The 25761-nt window shown below is 33.7% G+C and overlaps 1 protein-coding gene across 1 annotated transcript in view; it reads left to right on the top strand.

The window, feature by feature from the left end:
• Positions 1-25761, top strand: part of CSMD1 (CUB and Sushi multiple domains 1) — a 1057303-nt gene that overhangs the window by 771743 nt on the left and 259799 nt on the right. Inside the window, exons 11-12 of the mRNA XM_030946379.1 lie at positions 3091-3194; positions 9471-9583. Coding sequence (XP_030802239.1) covers positions 3091-3194; positions 9471-9583 — 217 coding nt within the window. The remainder of the gene's footprint in view (positions 1-3090; positions 3195-9470; positions 9584-25761) is intronic.

The raw sequence follows: 25761 nt of genomic DNA, 5'->3' as shown, positions 1-25761 counted from the left end.
GACTGTGTCCTCTAGTTCTGTCAGTTGCTGCCTGGAGAAAGGGTCCAATCCCCACCTGACTACAGCCACATTTCAGGGAGTTGTAGAGAGCCATAAGGTCACCTCTGAGTCTCCTTTTCTCCAGGCTGAACAGCCCCAGCTCCCTCGGTGGTTCCTCACAGGGTTTGTGTTCCAAGTCCCTCACAGCCTTGTTGCCTCCTCTGGATGCGCTCAAGTGTCTTAACGTCCTTCCCAAACTGAGGGGCCAGAACTGGACGCAGCACTCAAGGTGTGGCCTCACCAGTGCCGAGTACAGGGGAAGGATGACCTCCCTGCTCCTGCTGGCCACACTATTCCTGATACAGGGCAATAGCAAGCTGAATATAAGTGAGCAGTGCCCTGGCAGCCTGGAGGGCCAGCCCTGTCCTGGGGGGCATCAGGCCCAGCATTGCCAGCCAGGCAAGGGAGAGGATTGTCCCACTTTGCTCTGCACTGGGGCAGTCCCAGCTCGAGTGCTGGGGACAATTTTGGACACTACAATATTAAAAGGACATTAAACTTTGAGAGAGCATCCAAAGGAGGGCAGCAAAAGTGATGAAGGGCCTTGAGGGGAAGCTGTATGAGGAGCAGCTGAGGGCACTTGGTCTGTTCATCCTGGAGGAAACTGAGGGGAGACCTCACTGCAGTTACAGCTTCTTGTGAGGCGAGGCGGAGGGGCAGACCCTGATCTCTGTGGTGACCAGTGACAGGACCCAATGAAATGGCCTAAAGCTTTGTCAGGGGAGTTTTATGTTGGATATCAGGAAAAAGGTTCTTCACTCAGAATGTGGCTGGGCACTGGAACAGGCTCTGCAGGGAAGTGGTCACAGCATGAAGCCTCAGGCACATGGTGTGACTCTTGGGGCTGCCTTGTACAGGGCCAGGAACTGTACTCAATGACCCTTGTGGATCCTTTCCAGCTTAGGAAATGTTATGACAGAAAAGTGCCATTTTCTTTCCACTGACTGTGAAAAGAGCAATTATTAGACCGGGTGCTTACTGTTTACATGATAAAATTTAGTTCCTATGAGTCAGATTGAAGGAATTCAAGTTAGTTCTCTTAACCCTCAACCATTTGAAGGTCTTTCCAAAAGATTTTATGTGTTAGCATAGACTAGCAATTATCATGGAAATAGAGATAACACGATTTTGTTTAATAGTGTGTAATATATCTTCACAATGTATCTCCCATAAAGGAATGTTTCTTGTCACATTTCCTATATGCTTAGCCAGAAGCTTAAAACTTTCATTTATGGTTTATATCCAATTACTCTTTTTCCTAACTTATTTTAGTATTAAAGAGGTGAACATTCATATTTGCTTTTAAATTGTTGTATAAAATAATTTGTGAGTCTAACCAAATGTATTATTTGGAGTAAAACCAAATGTATTATTTAAATAATACATTACCTTATATTTTCATGGAATATTCTATTAGGTCTTCTCCTCCATATGAAATAATAATTGTATTAAAGGTCTGGCAGTTTTTTTTTTTTTTTTTGTCAGGAAAAAACTCTCTTTTTGTGCTTCTACATAATTTTTGCTTCATTTTGGCTTTAATAGTCTTGATTTAATGAAGAAATTTTTCATGTTAACCACTGATATCTTCTAGGAATACTAGAAGGTACATCAGAAGATGAAAACGTATATTGTTCTATCTGAAGCATATTGCCTGAAAATCATATGATTATTGTAACAATGGACAACCAAGGCATGAGACCCCACTAGCGGGGCTTTAGGAAAGGCAGATCCAAGCTGATCTCCTTTTAGATGACTTCCCTAGTTGATGAGGGAAAGGCTGTGGATTTTCTCTGCCTGTAGGCCTTTCTTTGGGTTACAAACAAAAGCAACATAGTACAATGTAAATATCACCTAATCTAGTGGTGTAAGTTCCTCTCTACAGTTCATTGTACAAGACTTTTCCAATTCCAACACAGAAATGAGGTGGCCTGGCTTTCTTTTTTAATACTGAGAAAGTTTATGAGAAAGATGATGCTTTTATAGAGGGCTAAAATTTGATTGAGATGAATTCTGCCTTGATGATCACACAGCAATACATTTAAGTGGATGGAAAACATAGTTTTCCCATCTGTTTCTTCCAAAAATGGAGCATAATAAAGCTTGTGCTGAAAACTCAAATCTGACCCAAATGTTGTTTCTAACCACAAAACAGAAGAAAAATTAACTGCATCACATGCAATGGCTGATGTTGTCTGAGACCTTATCCAGGAATATCTCCAAAAGTTAGTATAAAGATAAAATTAATAATTTTGTGGAAAATCACTGACTGTCTGCACTATCGTGTCAAGTTTTTTGCAGAAACCTTTTGTATCAAATTACAAAAAGGTGCAATGTCCTGATATATGTGTATATATATATATATATAAGCTTCAACTACTTGCCAATACTGAGCTCTGAAATTGCTTATCTTAGAATTGTTATTTTATAGAAACTAAGTCCATTTTTGTGCTTTATCTTAAAAAATTAAAGTTTTGTAAATAACTTTTCAAAGAACTCTGAGAGGTACATTTGTAATTTTCTTGGCAATTCATGACTAGACATTATGTGGAATCACAGTTTAATGTTAACAATTTATGCAAGGAAATTCATGCTTTTGAATTTCTGTGAACCAGCCTCCTCCATCTTTTTATGAATTGGTAGTTCATATGTTCTACCTTGTTATTGCATAATCTAAGAGATAAGAATGTTTTAATATACTTCCAATACTAGCTCTACAATTTTTATATAGTTAAAAATATATACACATACAATATATATAGAGTTAGAAAAAGAAAATAGATTTCTTACTCCAGTAATGAACAATTATCACCAGTTAGTGGTGTCTGGCATCTTTGTATTTTAGTGTGTGATACTTCTGAAGCATTATGGCAGTGACTTGCTCCTCAGTATGAGAAAATACAGAATTTTCCACACTTGTGCTCTTTCTAGGTATATTTAAAAAATAATTATTACATCATTATTTGATTTATAGTAGGCAAATAATTCAATAATTGAACAGGTTAGATAACATGTGGGAATGTTTGAAGTAACTGAGTTATTTAATTTTAATAGGTCATAAAGCTTGCTTTTGAAGAGTTTGAACTGGAAAGAGGCTATGATACTCTTACTGTTGGAGATGCTGGGAAAGTTGGTGATACCAGAACAGTGTTGTATGTGTAAGTATACAACTTCAAAAATTTTTCTTGGAAATTTGCTGTCATGTTGTTTCTTCCAGGCCAGGATATATCTACTTAAATTTGCAATTTTAATGTATGGAACTTGATAATTAATGTAAACTTAAAATTCAAGTACTGTCAATGAAGATTTTTCTTTACAAAGTTTGCTCCAAATAAAGATGCTACTATAATAGGTTTTAACACTAGGGATTAAAAACTGCAAATTGAATTTTTTAAAATAAAAAATAATGCTTCCTTAAAAAAAAACCTATCTGTATAACTGTAATTGTATTCACAAGCAATTAGGGGAATTAAAAAAATAAAAGGTTTGGATTTCAGTGAACAGAAGATACAACTTGTGTAAAAAAATAAGGCATTGATTGATTTAAAAATTTGGATATTCAAAATTAGATTTATGTATAAAGTTTTAATGAAAGGACGTAGTCCACTCTTCAGTAAATTTAAACATCCTTTATGGAATAATATAATATAATGTCATATATTAATGGTGTAGGAATTTAGATAAATCTGAAGGAAAATTACAGACTAGATAGCTGCTCTTAATATACAGCTCTTCAGTACTGTCTGGACTAATGGAAATAATAGAACCCCATACAGATTAATTAATCTCATCTACCTTAACCATCTCATTTTTGTTGCATATGCTAATCTTACTGCATAATGAGATCTTGTGGTTAACAAGGTATTTTGGCTGCCACTTTCAGAGGGTTAAGATATCATGTGAATCCTGGTGACCAAACACAGACCAAAATCACAGATTTGATAAATTATCAATGACTAAATAAGAGAAATTAGCAGCAATTATGCCATAATAACATTACTGTCTTTGTCCAACATATAAAAATCTGTTGGATAAAGATAGTATTGAACACATTTGAGAAAATGAATCCATTATAGTTTTATATTTTGAGAGGGTTTTAATCCATAAAAATAATTGCCATTTAGTTACCTTTACTTAATTATAGCAAATGAGTGCTCTTAACACCCATACATTCTATTTTAAATAAACTAGAATGCATTTGCCAGGAGAGATCTGAGGACAATATTTCCATTATATATATTGGCTTATGAATATAGGAATTTATTGATTGTTAATATGTGAACTGTCATATCAAAGTTCTTAGAAAACTCCTAGTTCATTTTGGCTTAAAAGTATGATGAAGAAATATTGAATTATTTGCTCAAAGGTGGTTTTCTTGGTTTGCAATACCAAGTATCTGCTACTGAGTAAATTGAATTCTATATTCGGAGTATCTGAAAAAGGAAAAAGAAAAAAAAATTAAAGCAGACAAGGAAACTCCCTGCTTTGAAGGCTTGCACATTATACTAACAAGAAAAACATGAACTGGGAATGGATTTCCACACCTAAGTTTATTTTTTCTTGTCTTTTGCAGACCAGTTGTATAATGCAACAGTCCTTCTGATGAGATTGAGCTAATTACTTGTAACTATGACAAAAGGGTTTGCATATTTTTTTCTTTTTGAATTGGGATACATTTTTCCTCATAGAGATTGCAAAACTCCTTAAGAGTCAAATCTTTAAGTAGGAAATTTGCTATCCTAAACTGTTAATTGTTTTCTACACTGTGCATACTTCATTTGTCAAAACTTGCCAAAATTATATCAAAATAAAACTAGGTGTCAATTTTCTTTTTTTACCTTTCCATTTGAAGCCATTTAGCCTGTGACTACCTAGTTCACATCTGTTTTCCATGACTATGCAAAAAATAAAAATAGAAATTAAAAATATTATTTTCTCATATTAATTGCTATTTAATAAGCAGGACTCCATAATAACATCACCTCCTATAACTTTTTTTAGCTTTAATAACTTTTTAAAAATTCTGTAGCAGACATCCACTTCTAAATCCATCACTGGAATTTCTAGAACTAGTACAATGGTCCCACTAGAGACACACTTTAATTCTAACAATTTCTTTAATATATTTGTTTTACTAAAATAGCACCTGTTTTATCCATATTATTCCACAGCCCATCCTGTAGGATTATGGTAGAGTGTTTGTCCTACCATATTTACTGTAAATTGCATGTTTAATGAGAGTGAAATGTATGCAAATAAATTTAGCTGCCTTTTTGGTAGTAAAATTAGCATTACACTGAAAATCATTTGAGAAATGAAATTATTAATAACTGAAATACACTCAAATACAGGAAGGCCCAAGGACAAAACCGTAGTCTCATGATAATTAATAATGAATCTGAATTGCTATTGAGACAGTATTCTTGAAGTTACTAAACACTGGATTGCACCATGCATTATGAAATATGTTATACTTAAACAGCATCACAGATATGTGCCATTTCACTTGCTGTTCAGAAGAGTCTTCTGTAAATGCAAAGTAATATCTCTCATAAAACACTAGGTCCACTTGTAGATATATTATCATAAGAAAGTTCATAACTAAATGTCAGAGTGATTTTCTTATCAAAAAATTTTTATTAGTTGGTTGTAATAACATCTGTTACATTTAATGAGCTTTGAGCAGCACCTTGCAGTTTCTTATTCATCCCAGGAGAATGAAGCAGCTTACAGCAAAGACTTTTCTGGCTAGATTTAATTTCTAAATTTCTCAGGGCATCTTAAAGAAATAATACAGCTTCTCTTACACTCTTCAAGTTTCTATTGGCAGACAAAATGCCCGAATTCCTGCAGAAATTATGCAGAATATCTCTGTAGAATCTCATGCATTTGATTCTAAAACTTTGTAGCTTTTCTGATTTAGTTGCAGATAGTCTGATCTTGAGATGATTGCAGACTGGGAAAAACTCGGAGTCAGTAACAGCATGTGTTGGTAGACAGATCTGCATTCCCTAAACATTTGATCTGCTTTATCTTCTATCCTAGTTGAAGGATGTAGTCCTATATATGGAGGCATTCTCAAGGAACAAAACCAAACAGAAACAACAACAAAACCACCAAACAAAACAAAACACCAGACAGAAACTATCACCACCACCAAAGAAATGACTCTGCATTTTATTGATTTCTGCTTTTGGCAGAAGCTTTTGGCTTCTTTTTTCTTTGCGGGGGCTGGGGGGGATTGTTTTTTCCCTTCCAACAGTCTTGGCCCTCTTCCTATACCCCAAGATGTGAATCTGAGGAAGCGGTTGTATTTTGTTTGGTTCATATCTATCATCTATGGTTAGACCACTGGCATTTTGAAGGAAGGAGGCTCTTCCTATTTGATGAGTTTACATTTTTCAGTTGTGGCTTTTCTTTTTTTTTTTTTTCTTCTTTTTCTCTTTTTTCCCTCTTTCTTTTTTTTTTTTTGCTTGCATTCTGTAGAGACATTTATATTAATTGAAAGTATTCCATCCTACTCATAAAGACTTAGAATTTCAGCGTTCATCTTATCTGTGTTCAGAAATTATCAGTGTAGGTCTTGTACATTAATCAGATTACCGAGTACAAAGAGAGCCATTTAAACAGTTGTTAGTTGGTCCTGCAATAGGTTTACACATCTAAATAGCCATTGAGAAATTTTTGCACAAAAACCCACAAGTTGCCAGTTATCTTTCAATGTATATGTAAGCTTTGCATTTTCTTTCTTTGTATATGTATTTCTGCAGGTATTTCCTAAACTACTTTTGTTTATGTTACTCACTGCCTGGTGGGGTATCTTCTTTCCTAAGCTGGCTATATTATTCATTTAAATCAATGTCCCAACTTCATCAACATTCATTATTTTATCAGCAAGAGAATGCTAAATATTCTGACTATACCTAACATCACTTTGAAGCTGTACAGCTCCCAATTAATTAAGTAAGCAGCTCAATTTTCAGACTAAGAAGCTGCTTTACTTTCATTCTTACACAGGTCAAACTGAACAACCTAGCTATTTATCATTGTTTCCTGATTTTCTTACTTATCCAAGCTAAGCACTGTTTGTGTGTTTGCATATGCTGAGCTATAATGGATTTTTGCTTTCCCTCCTTTTCTGCACCTATAGTATCACAATAATCAAAACCTTACTAAGGTCATAACACTAGAAATCTTACAGATCATATTAGAGCAAACTCAGCCGTTTTCTCAGTGGTTCCAGGTGCTGTACTCAGTAGTAATGAGTAAGCCCATTCTTCTCATATGGGACTTTGGTTTTGAACTTTATTTTCAATATCTCTAAGTAAGAACCCAAATTATTGTAGATATGGGATATAATCACTTGTCCATAACCTTGATTGAAGACAGAGAATTCCTACAACTTATCTCATGCTTCCTCAGTTCTCATCTTGTTTCTGCTCAGTCTCTCCTTTTATTATGTCCTTGCATTTAAGTTTTAACATATTAACATCTGTGTTGTATTAAACACACAACAATTCACACCACTTGTATTAAACGCATTTACAATTCTCATACGTATACAGTAATACATTACACAACAATACTTATACATACACAGTAATATATTATTCAACTATACTTATGCATTACAGTAATACATTATACCAGTTACATTACACCAGCATCTATCTCTACTTGTCAAGGCGGTCATAATGCAAAGTAAATACCTCAAATGTCCCAAAACAAAGCCCTCAAATGTCCCATTATTGCTTGTTGGTGGCTCACCTACTTCCAGGTGTCTTGACTGGAGATAATCGGGTCCAGACCTCCTTGTGGCTTCCACCTGCCACTCTCAGCTTCACCAACGCCGCCTCCCCCACTCCGTCCCAGTGGGTCACAGTAACCCTACACAGTTTACACTAATACTTAATATTTACACATTACAGTAAACATTACAACAAACACTAATACATTACAGTAAACATTACAACAACTGAGTCCATCCCCTCCAGGGGCTTTTCCTGATGCATGTCCATCCCCTCCAGGGGCTTTTCCCAAAGCACCCAGCCAGAAGCATCTGCAGCTAATCCAGCAGTGATCCAATGAAGGATATTGCTGCCAGACTGCCACAGAGCCCTGGCATGTCCAAAGCTTCTCCAACCCTGTCTTGGGGTCTACCCTCCTGGGGTCAATGTTCTTCTGATATTATTCACCCCTTCCAGGGGAACTCACCGTCTTCTCCAGGGACTCTTCTGGTCCTCACCCTCTCCTGGGGTCCTGGGATTCTTCTCTTCTCTCCTGGGGTTCCTGGTCTTCACAGCAGCATTCTCCTAGCTCTTCTTGCAGTCTTCTGACTCTTTGGCTGACTCCACCCTTTTATGTCCCTTGCTCTTAATTACTTACAGGTGTTAACACAGCTGCAACTCATTGGGGAATACTGTGCCCCCTTACAATTCTCCCTACACATCTGGTTTATTATATTTAAATAATATGTTTTTGAAATAATCCATACACTGTTTTCTTGGGAAATTCTGCTTCTAGAACATCTTATCTTGGTTTGGCACATCATTAGTTTTACTTAACTGATGCCTATTTGTTTTGCATGATCAAGACTGAGGGCTGGAAGAAAGACAGAGAATTTTCTGGTTTGTATCTGATAAAAGTTTAGTTAGTGACATTCTACTGCCACTTCTTATGGGTGATTTTTCCCACTGCTTTTTGTAAAACTGTATACCTATCACCAGGATCTGAATGGTCGTTCAGGACTAGAACCTGATTATGCACTTGTTTTTTACTATGAAGAAGCAGTCTTTCCTAATGATTCTTTTTGACACACAATTGTTTAGTATCAGAATTATAGATGTATAAGTGACACTACTGACAAGTGCTGAAGTTTTATGATGGGATTCACCAGTTTGCCTTATATGTGTTGTATACTGCACTGTACTTATCTATACAGAGTTATCACACATTTTTGTGTGAGAAATGGCAGTTTCCCTGAAATTTGAGAGATCACTCTGGGTTATTTGAATGGAGTAAATGTGATTGTAGTAAGTTCTGGAGACACAGGCTGTAAGGCATGTAAAACAATTTTCTCCACTTTTAAAAAGCATAGCAGAAAACCAATACTGAACCAAACAGGTGAAAACTAATTCATTCAGTCACTCTCATCTCTCACAATTACTTATCTCTCAATTACTTAATGGAAACTTTAGGTAGGAACAGCTTTATTAGAAGTTTTTAATAATTGTTGAATACAGTAATTCAAAATATTTTTTTCTATTACTTCACATTGTTCTATTTCATATAGAATAGTTCATTTTATCAGAAAAACTGATTAGTACAGGATACGAATAACTTAAAAGCCAGAGTTTTGTGGTAGTGGTGGTGATAGTAGTAGTACTAGTAATTTATGTGTCTACAAATGACTTTGCCATTTATCCTACATGCAGACTCACTGGATCTAGTGTTCCTGATCTTATTGTGAGCATGAGCAACCAGATGTGGCTTCATTTACAATCTGATGACAGCATTGGCTCACCAGGATTCAAAGCTGTTTATCAAGGTATGAGCTAAGTTAACTATTTTAAACTTATGTTGTATCTTACTTTGTTATACCCCAAAAAATTAATTTCAAATAGGAATTTAGTCCTTTCACAAACTAAAGAGGTTTTATGCTGTTTCTATTGTCAACTAATAGTAAATGAAGACATGGATTTTCAAATACCTACAAAATAACTAAAATATTTGCAAGTAAAAATGAAATGTATTGTTCTAATACTTTTTGCTGGGAGGTCAATAGAAGCTACAAATTTCTAATATATTTGAAAGGTCCTAAATTTTTATATTTTGCTAGCCCATATCACACTGGATACTATTGGAAAAAATATTGTTAATATTCTAAGACTTTATTGGGGTACTTGTAAAACATATTTTCATGCCTCACTGAGAATCTTCACAGACCTAAGTCAAAATTAGTATGTAATGAAAACAACAGAACAGATATATTGTATATTATTGTGGAATTAGGAAGGTGTATAGAATTGTGGATATTTAACTAAAATAAATTACCTAAGTTAGCCTCATTTGTGTTGCTTCTGTCTCAAAGAAATGAGAATCTTTGCAATTTAAATATCTTGGGTTTTTTTTTTTATGGTTTGAAATTCAGTACCTTCTGAAGTTGATTAATTGTATTAAAAATACCTGATATCTCTTAGTATGCATTCATGTATTGAATTTTTCCCTTTTCAATAGGTTGTATAGACCTGCAGCTAAAAAGAGCTCTTTCTTATTAACATCTGGCATAATTTTCTGTTAATTTCCATGTTAATTAGTTTACCTTAAGGATAAGGAAAAACACTTGATACTATTTTCAATAGTATCTTATGGGCACATATGATGAAAATTATTTGATAATAATCTTGTCAAAATTAGTTTTGTACGAAAGATGCTGAAAAACATTGAGAGACTTTTCACAGTTCAGTAACTGAAAATAACTGATTTAGAAGAGTGGGAGTGCTCCTTAAACATTGTCCATAAACTGAAGTACTCTAAGTGTTTCACTTCATTTCTAGTTACCTTACTGGGTCAATACCAAACCAGGCAAAATAAAGAATGGAAAGTTATGGAGATGTTAACCTCAAGTTTAGAAAGCTATACATTTATTGCACTAAGGACATTAAGGCTTGGCTGAGCAGGTTTCTAGAAGTAGCGTCTGTGGCTGTGACATATTGTGAATGTTGAAAGGAACAGGAAGGGGAAATATTCCCCAGTGATCAGCCAGGAAACATGGTGGTACTTCTCCACACCAATAGTTTTCTACTAGTGGTCTCTCCTTTGAGGCAGGTGGTGATGATAGCAGTGATTCGGGCTGTACTGCCGCCACTATTTTTCCCTAGCACTGTCTTTCTTTGGGACTCACTCAAGCTCACTATTTGTTATTCCCACTCATGGTACTGACTGGAGCATGATAATCAGATCGACTGTTTTACATTCATAGTTTAAGTTTCTGTGAGCACATATTGCTGGATAATATTTGAGTGTTTTAATGATTATTATCTCCTTCTTTTATGCACCATGTTTTGGTTTTCTTTAATGTGAACTGAAATCAACAAAATAAGGAAAACAGAGGAGAAAGTAGGTGTGATTCTCATGAGGGTGGCAATCACTTCCCATGAGAATACTCCATAACAACACTACTGAGATTTGCAGGTCCATGGCCATGAGAGTAACCATATGAGAACAAGGACAATTACAGAGGCTTTTGAAACACAGTCCCAATTGCTCAAGTGTGATGTACAAGAGCTGTGAATGAAAAAGCGGGTGCAGGCTTGTTGCCCTTCTCTGTCTAAGACATTAAAGAATCTTAAGACATTGTGCCATGCATTAAGCCTGTACAGTTACAGAGCTCAACTATGTTTTATTGCATGAGCACAATCACATACTCTTTATCTAATTACTCTTTATCTTACCCCTTCTTGTCCGTTCTGTCATGATTTTATCTCCTGTACTCAAGTAATTTCTAGGGTTTGCGTTTATTTAGAAAATATTTTGTCTTTAAAATTTTCATTTGTGAAATATATTCAGTGGAAATAGTGATTATAAATTGGAGACAGAGTGCTGGCAAAAGTTATATATCTGAAATTTACACTGTTTCCTCAAACCTTCATAATTTCCTCAAAATTATGAACTTTACCTTCTCATAACCCTATGAAAAAAGTTCAAAATTTTAAATTTTATATATCAGATGATATATTTTTTCTGCTATAATTTCTTTCTGGTACTTCTAATGTAAATTAATCTGTTGTAATTTCTGTATTTGTCTAATGATGTTATTTTATTTATGGAGTTCAACCTCTTACTTCTGGGGACTTTCTGCAAACACCTGAAGTACATAATGTGTGTTTTGCAGTAGCAATAGCATCTCTTTGATGAAGTATATTGTTATCATTTGGCAGCTGGATTTTGGCTTTCAGTCTTGTTTTCCAACCAGTTGTGGGTTATTCTGTTTTTTTAGTTTTGCAAGTCAATTTCAGAATTCTAAAGTCTGAAATGTTTACAAGTTCAAAAGTATAGTGAATGTTTTAAAATGAAGGTGAATTATAGATGTTTTTCTCTTTTTCATTTCAATGGTCTCATTAGTTTTATTAGACTTTTCTCATCTTTTATTGTTGATGAAACTTTTAACCATCTGCACTCTCAATACATTTCCTGCTTTAGGCTAAGTATAAAGTTTAAACTTTTATTGTGTCACAAGGTGCCTGAATAAATCTCCTTCCCCTTGTTTAGCAGTCAAAGAACCTGTCTAAAAATAGAATCTCATTTTAATTGTGAGAAAGTTAATAGATTGTGACATGTAACCTCAAGGACACTGTCTTTGTGATTGCAGTTAGCTAAAAAGAAGGCAAACTGCAGTCTTTGATGGCTTGTACATGTTCTGTAGACACAAAAAGGGCATCCTTATTTGAAACTTTTTTCCCAAAAAGTTGTGAGTTTTGCTCAGGATTGGAACAAATTTCTCACCCTCTTGGGACATATTTTACAGCTTACCTATTGAATCTTGACTTTGTATCTATTTTTTTAATATATATTACTACTTAAATAATGTCATAGTATATAGAAAATTCTTACTGTAACTGAACTTCATCTCATTTTAATTATTAAGAAAGGATATTAATGATGCAGTTCACCTATCTTACATTATTAGCATGTCCACCTAAAAACGGCATGAAATGATGCTTGTAAATGAACTGATATGCATAACAGATTTTATGTATGAATAGTAAATTTAATCCTATTTACAATTTGCCTGTGGGATTAAGGTCAGGATAATGCAGCATGTTACAGTGACAGCAGGCCTTGTGGCAGTATCAAACAGTGGTGTTAGTTTGCGGTTGCAACCAAAAAAAAAAGACTGATAGATTAGTATGTGCCTGAATTTGGCTTATTCCACTCATTTTATGGGTGTGCCACATCTATATAAAGGTGCTTTATGGCTGTCAGGATCCAAGGTGGATCATGCAGCCAGCTGATCATTAAGCTGCTTCCATGCTTGTGGTCCTATTGGCTGTACCACACTGACATAAAAGCACATGACAGCTTGAAGTTTTAGATGTGAATGTTTTATGACTTTATTATGCTTGAGGTGTTTCTCCCATTCAACCCTGTGAACCTTTAATTCTGATAAAAAAATTTAATCTTTTGACTTCCAGACTTTATGATAACAAGTATAACATCTGTTTTATAACCTGTTTAGAATTCATTTTTTATTCCTGACTTTACATGGTTATGTAAAGCAATTAAGTTATTTCACTAGCCTATCCTTTAGTTCATAACAGTGTTATAAAATAAATCTGGTGACTCAGTGATATAATTCCAGCATTTTATGTAATTTGAAGTTATTAAGAATTCTTGGAGAGGTCAGGAAGTATATCAGCTCCTTCAAGCAGCTGAAAATGTCAGACTTACAACCTTTATTTGTATTGATGTTCAACTGAGCAGTTAAGCTTGTAAGCTCTTCATTATGATTGTTTGGAAGAAGATTCTTCTTTCCACTTGAGACTAGTGGAAAAATACTTTCAAAAATATATTTCAGTCAGATAAATGTCAGTTATCTTTTTGCATACAATTACTTTATATGGCCATGTGAAGCATTAGTAAACCTTAAATCAGTGCAGTTTTTTACAAAAAAATAGCGAGCTTATAAATCTTATTACACTACCAATATTGATATAAAACTTTGTTACTGCTTGGAGGATTAATAAAACCTGTGCTGAAAAAATAAATGAAATTAAGACTTTCACAATTGGACATGCACACAGGGAAATCATTATTTACAGTGTAATGCTTGGAAAGAAAACAGATATAAATAATTCAGTGAAAACACTGAGTTTCTTTTGCTTTAACCTGTTCTCTCTTTCATAAGTTTAACATATATTAAGTTTTATTCTTTTATTAGGTTTGTATGCATTATAATTTAGAGCATTATTCAAATGTGTCTTTTTGGAGTACAGACAATCAATATGTTTCATGTGAATATTTTTATTTATTAAAGCTACTTGGTTCTGTGAAGAACAGTCAGAGTTCCATCATAATACTATATGAATGAATCTGTTTGTAGTTCTACAAAGGGCAGGTTAGTTTTTTGGACGGACAAATGTCAGTCACTTAATTTCTGCCACAGTGTATTATCAATTATTTCCAGAATCTTTCCTATGTTTTTGTCTGACCTTTTTAGAGTATACTGTTCAGATAAGCCTAGAACAGGCATTTCTCCTTTACATCATAACTGAATGTTCTTTCAATAAATAAATAGTACCACCAGTAGGTTACTAATAGAGTGAAAAGAGGCACACTAAGTTACTGAAAATTACTGCAGCAGTTTCAAAGAAATTTTTAATAGTGGGAATGTGTTCGCCTGAGTTTTGTATAATATTTTGGGTGACAGACAGGACACAGTTTTCATCTAGGAAATACGCATGAGCCTGAGGAACATAATATAATAGTGATATGCTTTAACTTGTTGAGTGTTTTGCATATTTGTATATTAGCAGACTGTGGTGGATAAGACCAAATTTCTGTCTCTGCCACAATCCTTTACTAAACAATCTGAAACAGAAACTCAGTGAAGAGAATAAATAGGAGTAAGCATGTAGCATCCTATAACCCATTCTCCCTCCTAAATTAACAAAATAACAAAACAAAAATGGCTAGATCAATTACAAATTTGTTAATAATTTTTCCTTTTTAATTTTTATATTAATTGTGTAACTCTGCTTCTAATGTCGTGTTTTTATTAGAGGACTTTTCAGATCTTGGTATCATTATGCTGAACTCTGCTCCACAAAAATACAATCAATGTCTGCTATTCATCTCAGTCAGCCTTAAGATTGACATCTATTTGTTCAGTTAACAATGTATTAGCCTCTTTTGCTATAGCCTTTAATACAATGCATTCTATTGTGCCGATCATGGACATTGTCAATATGCTGCATAAGAAGATGCATAGTAAAGGAATTGAGGAATATCTTTATTAATGTGTCCATTATTTAAAATTCAGAATTTAAAAAGTAAAATACACTAAAACTCTTGGAACTTTCCGTATTTACAATTTGATTAGGTACAGCCAACATGCAGCACATATGTTCTTTCTTAGTTATATGACATGACTGGAGCTGGGAAGCTGCTGCCTCCCTTCCCTTCCAGACTGCAGCTTTGTCTGACTGATGACACATACCTGTATTTATATCTTTTCAGCTATTGATTTAACAGCTTAAATTTAAAGCCTTTGTTTGCTTCTCTTCATAAAATTATTAAATGTTGAAACAATAACGTGTCTCTGAATAACAGAGAATATTTATGTTTTAACTCAGCCAGTGAAGATCATTCTGTTGGTCAAACTTGTTTGGAAAGAAGTTTCAGATAATAATTAAACACATTTTTTGTAGAAAACTGATCAGATATTTTTATAGATTTAATGGTTTATATATTTTTATTCAATGTTCATTGTTCAGTATGTTTGACCTTAACATGAATGTTATTCCCAGACTTTAAAGTTTAAACTTACCATGGCTTTTAAAAACCATTATTAACATTTGATGATTTTTTCAAAGACTAGGAACAAATGGTAAAAATAAAACTGGCATAGAATATGATTCTTGTATCATATTTTTGAGCAATAAATACAAGTAACTGATCTTTTGGAGTCTTTTTTGTTTATTGTTTTACTTCTCACAGGTCTTTCTTTGTACTTTTTTCCTTCTACTGAAAGCAAACAAGAACTGGAACTGAACAGTTTAATCTAAGTGTTTGAAACATAAATCCTAGTCTTTGCTTCTTAGCAGATACAGCTAAATTTGAATGTTTGATCAACAATTTAATAATTTTAGGTAAACAGAAATAGGTGTTTTACCAGTTAAAACTTTCTCTAATTTTTTTGATATAGAAAACACCGCAGTGTATGCACCATAAACTTAGCTGTCCATTGATGTTGCTTAACAACACAGTGCTTTCACTCTTTAGGCCAAAATAATTCTCTTTTAGTAAGAGAACTACACTGCCCCATCATTTTGAAGCCTTTGGATGCATGACACTCACTCTATGGTTTCAAAAATCAAGCACTTGATTTTAAATGAGTAAATGTTGATTTTGTCTCTCCAGTAGTGACACTTGGTTTAAGCTTTATTTTCATGTCTATATTACTTTAAATAAACGACCTTTTTCAAATAGTAATGAAAGAATTATTGAATTATATGATGACTGACACACATTGGTCTCTATCAAAAGAGTCATAGAAACATTTAGGTTGAAAAGAACCCTGACGATCATTGTGTCCAGTTAGTAACCTAACATTGCCAAGTCCAAAACTTCTAATATGGATGCTTTTTTTTAAGTATATCTATCACAGAAAAGTCTGAATGATCTGTGAGAAGTGATGTTATCCCTGAAGTCAATAAACTTTTAGGAAAGCATTGTTTTAATAAGCTTGATAAATATTTAATTTTCTCCTCTAAGGCAAAATGCAATATTATTGCAGTTTTTCTTAAAACAATTAATTATCTGGAAACCAAAGGAAAAAAAAATTCACAGGATTTTCTGTGCATGTATGTGCATGATGTCAGCATACTAAGTTCTTTTTGTGACACAGCACAGGGTAACTTTATAAAAAAATACTAAATGAATATTCGTATTATAACCTGAAGAAAAAGATAAAATGACCCTAAGACACTGTACACAAAATCCTGCTTCCAATCAAAACTTTATAGTAGACATTTTAAAAATACATATATATGTATTTACAGATATATAAAGTGTATTTCACATATTAGAATAATTTCAAAGAATCTGGATAATCTCTCCCCTCAAAATTTACCCAGAATTTTTCATACTGTGGTTTTTTGTATGTGTATTAGAATACATATTATACCACAAAATTAATTCAGTAAATTTTGCATAAACTTTTAAAATAATACAGCTAATCTTATATTTACTGTTATTATATATAAAGACCATGTTCTGTTTTTTAAGATAACCCAGCTGTAAAAGCTGATATTCTTTTGATGAAAACCAGTGATAAAACCCTGCAAATAGGAACTACCTTTATTTTTTGAAAATGTCTATTACATCTGCAAGCAGATGCTCATAAATGTTAAAATTAACAAGGTACAATAAATCTGAAGTACAGATTTAGCTGAGTAATCTACCTTAAATTCCTATGTAAGCGCTCTCCTTCAGAGACATTTTGACCTTTCATAACTACAATTCAATCTTATTTGAAAGAAGAATACAAATCCCCTGGAGAGGATTAAATCACAGTGGTCTGAGGACAAAGGCACACCTGAGTGAGTAGTTTTGTATCAGCAATGATGAGAGAGACGGGGAGACTGAGAAGTGGTCAGAATCTGACTTTATTGTGGACTACATATGCTTATGTAGTATTCTAGGAAGGCTAGTAATGTTTTACTACAATGATGCAGTTAATCATTGCATAAAAAAACTTACACATTTTACAGTATCCCTTGCTTGCAGAACTTGATGTAATTTTCTTTTCTGGTAAATCTTGATTTAATCTTCAGCTTAGTCTTGATTTAATCCTCAAAGTTCTGTTTGCTCTTACCAAGGCATTCTGATTTGATAATCTCTTATGCCAGCCAGGTTCAAAGTCCATCATGTGTGTTCCAACAGTTTTGCATGTCTTTTCATGTGGCTTTAATGGCCTTAGTTGTGTTCTTTTCCTAGTTAGGGAGAAGTGTGTTTGTGTACATGTTGTTGTGGCTAAGCCCAGCAGGGGCAAGGAAGGAGAGATTCTCCATGTTTCCTTTGAGTGGCCAGACCTGGTGGGACAGTCATTCCATGGCCGAGATGCCACCCCTAGGGTTTAGGGGAGGGGGATCAGAGGTGCTCTTCGTAGGCAGGCCAGGATATACAAAGGTACAAAGGTGCCTGCCCCGGGCTTTATCATTAGAGTGTTGGTGTATGACATCAGTGTTCTCCATACAAATCTTCACCTGCTTTCATCCAAATCCTTGGAGTCCTGATTGCTGTCCACTGTAGGCCATCTCCATCACTGCTAACTTCTTGTATAGGGTGTAAATTTATTTAGTAAAACTGGTGTCTTAGGAATGCTGTACTGGAATTTGGCACAACTCACATAATATTTTTTGTATAGTAGATTCATTTTAGCTGTTATTGAGATTTTAAAAAGATCTGGAATTTCTTGTTCATATTCATTTTTCCATCTTTTTAAGCTGGGCTAGATTCCTATTATCATCTCACTGAAGTAAATTGCAGTTTTTAGGATTTTGGTGCTCATTGTTATGGTTTTCTTTAGGTAACTAACACCATGAAAAGACAAAAGATGGTCAGGTTTGGGTCATTAAAGTTTCTCCATAATTTGTGCCTTCATTATAGTCGGTATAGTATATAGAAATTCATTTATTGAATTTCTTAAATGTCGCTGCTGATTACTCGGTCACATGATTTCAAATGAAAAATTATATTTTAATCTCAAATATTATTGAAAACACCATACTGGTAGTTGGTACAAAAGAAAGATCTGTGGGAAATATTAAGCAACAGTTGAAGATTTTGATTCTGACGCGCAGTTGTCTATTAGTGAGATCCTCTAAAAAGAACATTTATTTCACTAAAGAGTGAAGTAAATGTTCTTCTTCAGAGTTCTTCAGTACTTTTTATCTTTCCCAAGTCCTTTCAACCACTGCATGATTTATCTATTGAGCTCATAAACAGACATAAATTTTACACTTTGACTGAAATTGATGTGACATACTAACACCTCCACTCGTTGCAAAGTCAGCATATCCTTCAGAACAGCCTTTTTTATATTGCTCTCTCATTTTATTAGCAATTTAGATTAAAGGGGCTTGTTATTCAGTTGAAATAATGGCTTATTTTAAGTTATTGTGAAATTTGAGAAAAACAGTACTTCCTAATCTGAAACATTATCAAGGACAAATTTCATTGTGCATTTGTGCATTTTGTGCATTTGATTTCTTTGTTGCATATATGGCAGCATATAAAAAAATCCATTCAGACTCTTTATTATATATGAGAATTGCTGAATTAAGTTACCAAAAGGTACAATATCTTAGCATTGTGTGTGTTTGCAAGCTCTGTTTGCATATGAACACTTCTGAAAACTCAATTTTACTCTAATCATAAAGAATTAACAACATTTGCTAGAAAATGGATCATCTGAAATATGGATCTTGTTGTTCTCAGAACATCACTTATAAAAGATTGTAGATTGAAGGCTTTTAAGTGCAAAAATTAATTAACTACATCAAATGGGATATATGTGCAGGTGAAGTTGAATCAAATGAGTTGACTGTCAGTGAAAAACAGTTTGCAACTGCCTTGTACCTTCACTTCTCCTCTGACCTTTCTGGGCCAGCATAGCCATGGCCAGGCCTCTCTTCAGTAGGACATTATGCACCCTTCTTGAAGAGATTTTAAAAGAGAATTTCCTTTACAATTCACTCATAGGCTTGGCATTAGTTGTCTTTTCAAAGGGTCTTTATTTTTCCTTTCAGAGTCCAAAGAATAGCATGATGCTGAAGGAAGTTTTGGAAAGCAGAGCATTATACAAACAAAATCATCACAAGTAGATGCAAAACAAAGCAGTGAATGTTTTGCAAATACTCTCACAGTATCAGTTGTAATATAGAAAATAAATGAAGCATGAGTCTTGTAAATACATATGTAAACTGTTTCCAGTCTATGTCTCCAGTCATGCCTGTTGATGTGTTTTTCCAATCATTTGAAAGAAAAGAGATTTAGGACCATTTCTTTCAGGTAGTGAATAAATTTGGCTTTGTTTCAATGCTAGATAGTGACATTAGCATGTGTGCACTTGCATAGCCTTCCTTGCAGAACTAAAAGTTTAAGTGCTTCAAAAAGAAAAAAGCCAGAAGATACAAACCTTTTTTGATATTCCCTATGATTTGCAGTACTCACCACATTTCAATCTATCTGTCTTTGATAATTCCAGAGTCTTAATATTTGTTTCCACTTTCAGTTTTCTAATGTCTATATGACCTCTGAAACAGTAAAATATTTTTATACAGTCACCTTTATAGGAAACATGATAAAAAAGCTTTCATTTGTTAATTTTTCTATTGTACTGTGTTAGCATGCTGTAGAAAAGGTGACTGAGCTTTTGTGAGTATCATTTCTCAAGTTTATTCAGCTTGCAACTGAACTTTGCTGGACTGTGTTTCCAAGTATTATCATTTTAAGTTTGGTTCCAAATCTAATCACCTGCTTGGAACCATGGCCAGAGGTTCCACCTGTGGTTTTTTTGGTAAAATTACTATGCAGAGGAAGGAGGATGAATTTTAACAGATTCTAGCAAGAATCAGATGTAAAAAAATAATCAATTTTTTTGGTTTTTTTTTTTCGAATTTCCATTCATTCACTTAATTCCATTCTTAATTTCAACACACAATATGCTCAAGAAAAGTAGGTGCAACGTATTTATTGGGATTGTCTTTTAATCTGCCAATATTGAAAGTATATAAAATAATCTGAGTATTCCTGATCTGTTTGCTTGTCTACATTATAGACATTTTTTTAATGAACAGATTTTAATTGTATCCTGGTGACTCTATGAAGGCCACAGTTAAGCTTTGCTATATAGTAACAGACACAGGATTTCCATGTAGCAGTTTACTGAGGTTTTTAGGTTTGTTCAGTTAATCTCAACATACAAATGATATTCAGAGAGACTTTTTTACAGCAAAATAACCAATACTGTGAAAACACCATCATAACACAACCTGTCCTCCTTCCTTTTTTCTTCTGGGTGTGAAAATGGAAAACCAAGATGTTGAATGGAATTTTAAGACTAAGTCCAGTCTATCTAATCAAAGTCAAATAGATAATGCTCATGAAGACTCCCCTATGTGCCTCTGTGAAATTTCAGTTTTTAATTGCTATCACTGAAAAAACCACATGGATTTTAGTTGTTTGTTCATTTATTTTTGTGACTTTATACTATGCCTACAAAATATTTACATATACATATGGGTATGTTTATATGAAATAGCTTCCGGAATGAATTCTAAGCTGTGAGATTTTGTTTATTTATATGCAGAGTAGTTTTGTGTTATGTCATGTTCCTCAGAAAGTGTGTTTTCTTTGGGGAAAAAACCTCCTCCTGTTGTTAAACCTTGGCCATGTTGACATCTTTGGAAAGAGAAGGAAAGTTTGTCTTGCTTAATCCCACCTGTCCCTTGGACACCACCCCAGAACTCTTGGGTGACCAACAGGACAGGAGCCAACAAGGAGGGAGGCACAGTAAAAAAAACATGAAACATACAAGATATAGATAAGAAAAAAGGAGATTTTCTCTAGATGGAAAGAGTGTCCATGCAATAAAGTCTCAAAGTTAATCAAAGAGAGAAAATTTGAGATCTTGAGAAATTGTGCCTTGCCAAAAAAAGCTAAGAGATGCTGGACTGAGTCCAACACTAGAAAGCAGGATTTGTCCCAAAGGGGCAGAATATAGGAGAGGAGCGTAACACCTAAAGAGGTTTTCTCTTTTTTTTTTTCTGCAGAAGAATATTTTTGGAGCAATACTCATCCTTCTTGCTTCTTTGCTGAAATATAATGAGGGAAAATTATTTGGATGTCCACACTGTACTAATATTGGTACATTCAGTTGCTTCCAAAGCTAACATTTTCTGTTTGAGCACTTACTGCTTCTACAACTGGCATTAGAAAAGTACTGAGTTGAAGCTCCAGCAAATCCACACGTGATTGTAATCTTTCATTTTCTATTATGAATCTGCACTTATCACTCCTGGTCTTTAAAGTGGAGGCACACCCACCGTAAGGTACTGAAGTGGATATTCAGAGAAAATAAGGTCTTCCCATCTAACATTAATTTTATTTTTTTATTTAAAATTCTCAGCTGCCATAGATTTTGGTGATGGTTTATTTTAAGAGTATGAGAAAAAGCAGTGCTTATATGGGTACATGTGCTTGAGAAGACGACACCCATAATGTATGTCAAGTTAAAGCATCTTGAAATAGTGTGGGGGTGTTGTTTACCTATTTTTCTGTAATATTTCTGTAATAAACTGGATTGTGATAAAAAAGTATAGATTAAGCTAACTGAAGAAGTTCTATTGTCTAATGTTTATTCTTTATTCACATTTTTCCTTCAAAATACTATAATTATTTAATTGCAATTCATTTACTCTGTGCTAAATTAATTTGCTATGATGCCAGTTCTTAATTAGAATGCCATGTGCCACTAATTTAAAAGGTTCAAAGTCCAAATATATTGTGTCATCTGAGTTTATAATCTGAATAACATATTGTTTGTATGACATGGCACATTTTCCATAAAACCATGTTAACTTCTGGTAATTATATTTTTGTCTTTTAACCCTTTAGAAATAGTGTTTTATGTTGGTGGTTCCATCACTTTGCTAAGAATCAGTGTTCATTTTACAATCCTGTTACAAATGATTTGCTAGTAGCAGCTCATTGATTTTCTTTCTAGATAGCTACCAAGTCTTTCTTGTCAGGACTTACGATAATTTTAAGTACAGATGTTGAAGGATACTCCCTTATAAAGGAAGATAAAGTATGTAGATTTCCTAGTTGAAGGGGACCAATTTGATACACAGGTATTTTTTTTAATTCCTTGGTTCTTCTCTGTGGTTTTTGAGACAGTTAATGCATGTGACCTTGCTCAGTCATGGGGGATCTCCCTTGTTCTCCATAAGTTCTTGAAGATAATTGCTAATAGTTCCTTGACTGCTTCAGTTTCAGTACTGAATTTAATTGGGCCCTGTTCCTTTAAATGTGTCTGCATTTTCTAAACGGTCCTTAAGCTGTTCTCTTCCTATCCTGCCCTTCTTATAATTTTATTTAAACATTTTTATCTAAATAAGAGAAAATGTTCTTCATTCTCCTTTCCTGCAAGCTATTTTTCTTTCTCTTAATTTTAAGGACAATTTAATTCTACAAGTTTTGTCACTGCCTTCTTCTGCATTCTGTGGTTTGTCTTTTCACAATATTCACCCTTACCTTATTCTGATAATTTCTGAGGCAGCTGCACTTCCTTTTTCCTGTACTTCCCATTTTCCATAATATTACAAGTTTATTTCCACAGGATAACTCTGTGCTAACTTTTTGTTCAGGGCACTGCTCAGTTCTTTGTGCTGTCAGGCCCTACTCTTTCTGGTAGTAAAGCAAGATGAACACTATAATTTGAAAAATATCATGTTTCTTATCATGAAACATTTGAATACAAATCTACAGTGAGTACTAAAGCATATTGATACTTGACAATAATAGGTGTCTATGGAGGAAATGGTGAATTATATGGTGATAAATTAAGAGACAGAATATTTTCTGTTTCTAGTGATGCATGCCTTAAATAATTTGTCTCCCAATAAGATTTTCTTCCATATATTTGTCCAACAACTTTTTGAACACATGTATTTCACCGCCCAGAAAAAGAAATTTTCAGCCTATTTAACTAGTTTTCATTTCCTCAGTAACTTTGATATTTTGTTTTCCTCCCTTAGTTCTAATGTTACCTTTTTTAAATGGAAGAGCAGTACTACATGTAAAATTGAATATGGAAATGAAATTTGTGAATGTTTTTGCATGAGGAGAGAATGATATTCTCTATTTTGTTCACTGTTCCTTTCCTAATAATTCTTAACAATTTCAATAGCTTACAGTCTCATAGAATTGTTTAGTATGCCAGAGCCTCTGTTGCTGGAGTCCTAGTCCTAGTCAAGTCAGAACCTATCATTGTGCCTGCAAACTCATAATAATGATCTTTTTCCCATATTTATTTTTCTACAAATTTTGGTAATGAATTTAACATGCTTGGTTAGTAGCATGTTACATACATTTCTTTTGCAACAAGTAACAAAAAGTTTTTTCCTCATTGCAGTTCATGTTTGATCTGCATTAACCGCTGAACATGTAAAATTGATTGTAAGCAAACCAACATTTTATTTTTCTGCTTTCTGTAATAACATCCATAATATTTAAGTACACAGTATATATTAAAATTAAAGCACATATTGTAAAGTTTGTTTTCTGCTTTATTGTTTTCAAGGATTGTTATAAGATATGATGCAATACAATGTTATTATTACCAGCAAGCCACCATATGGTATGATAGTGAGCTGTTAGTTTAAATTGACTTCCTAGAAAAATTGGGTTTTTTTCATCAATCTGATTCTAAAGACATGTTTTTGGTTTTTTTTTTAGTATTGATACAGAATGCAATAAGGTGGAAGCAGCAAAAATTAATCTCCTGGATATGATCTGTGGTCTTTTTGATAACAGCAAGGACAAAACATTTCAGAGAAAATGTGAGAGCCTCTTAAAATGCAGTGGGGAACTATATGATCTGTGAAGGCCTTCTCTTTTTATATTTGGAGACTGATAATAAATTGCACTGTTAAATTTCTGTGAAGAAATTTACCGGAATAATGATAAAATTGTGATCATTTATAAAATTGTCATGTAAGGCCATCCTCTTTTTAGTTGTAGGCCAACCTCATTTTAGCTTTAATAGCCACTTTTACAGTGCAATTTTGTGCTTCTGAAATATTTTTTTGTATTGGTTTTGATTTACCATTCTCTTTTTTAGTAGTAGTTCCTATGTTCCATTGCAGGATGGGATCAATCACGTATATAATATTCCTTTTCTCATGTCTTCTTCTGCAATCCTGAGCATCTTTCTATCCCTTCTTATTTTATAAGGGTTTGCTTGCATAAGAGTATCTCCTTTGTGTTTTTAAACTACATTAGGTTTTATGACTGTTAGCACAGGGAGGCATGAGGAATAAGAGGAAATAAAATAAATCATCACTTTTCTCATATATGGAACATGAATTTCTGTAACCTCCCGGAGTTTAAATGTTAAACTCTCTTTTCTTTTTTTTTTTTTTTTGGTGGGGTAAATGTATACCTGCGCCAGTTCACAGCTTCCCTTAATCTATCTTGACTATAAATAATTATGAAATATTTTTAAATAATTAGTTTAGGTTTTAAAGCTATTGACTTCAACTTTCTGATAAAAACCTGAAGTTTATTTTATATCTCAAAAATAAATTTTTGCTCAAGTCAAATGTGTTAAAAACATGTATTTAGTTTAAATTGTATTTATACATCTGAATTATTAATGTGTGAGATTATTATTTATACTCTTTGGATTGTTTCCAGATTCAGATTTAATGATTAGATGATCCACTAATTGTCTAAGCTAGACTATTGGATAGTGTGAATGAAAACACAGCAACAGTAAGAATTTAATTTAAACTTTGTATTTATAATCTAGTAACAAGAGAGGAAAACCAATTAATTACTCTTTCCATGAATAGTAAGTTTAAGAGTTCAAAATCTAAGCCATGTATTATTTTATTAAACATTTCAGATACCATAATCAAAGTCCTTACATCAAAAAATACTTGAATTGCAATGTGACACCTTTCAAATAGTAACCATGATACATATTTAAATGCTTAATATCACTTTTGAATCACCATATTTCTTCATTTGAAAGAAAACAGAGCAACAGAAATGTCTTTCAATTAAATTCAGATATGACCTTACAGTCAGAAATCTAATGTTGTCATTCTTCTAACATGAAAGAAAGAATATTCCCTGAAACTGAGTAAATATTTCTAGTTTACAAACAAGATGAAAAGTCTGTTTCCCAAGGCTATTGAAAGATGGTACATGAAA

The sequence above is a fragment of the Camarhynchus parvulus genome, chromosome 3 (assembly GCF_901933205.1).
Source record: "Camarhynchus parvulus chromosome 3, STF_HiC, whole genome shotgun sequence".
Taxonomy (NCBI): domain Eukaryota; kingdom Metazoa; phylum Chordata; class Aves; order Passeriformes; family Thraupidae; genus Camarhynchus; species Camarhynchus parvulus.
The sequence above is the reverse complement of the archived record's forward strand: the minus strand, read 5'-3'. Positions and strand labels throughout refer to the sequence as shown.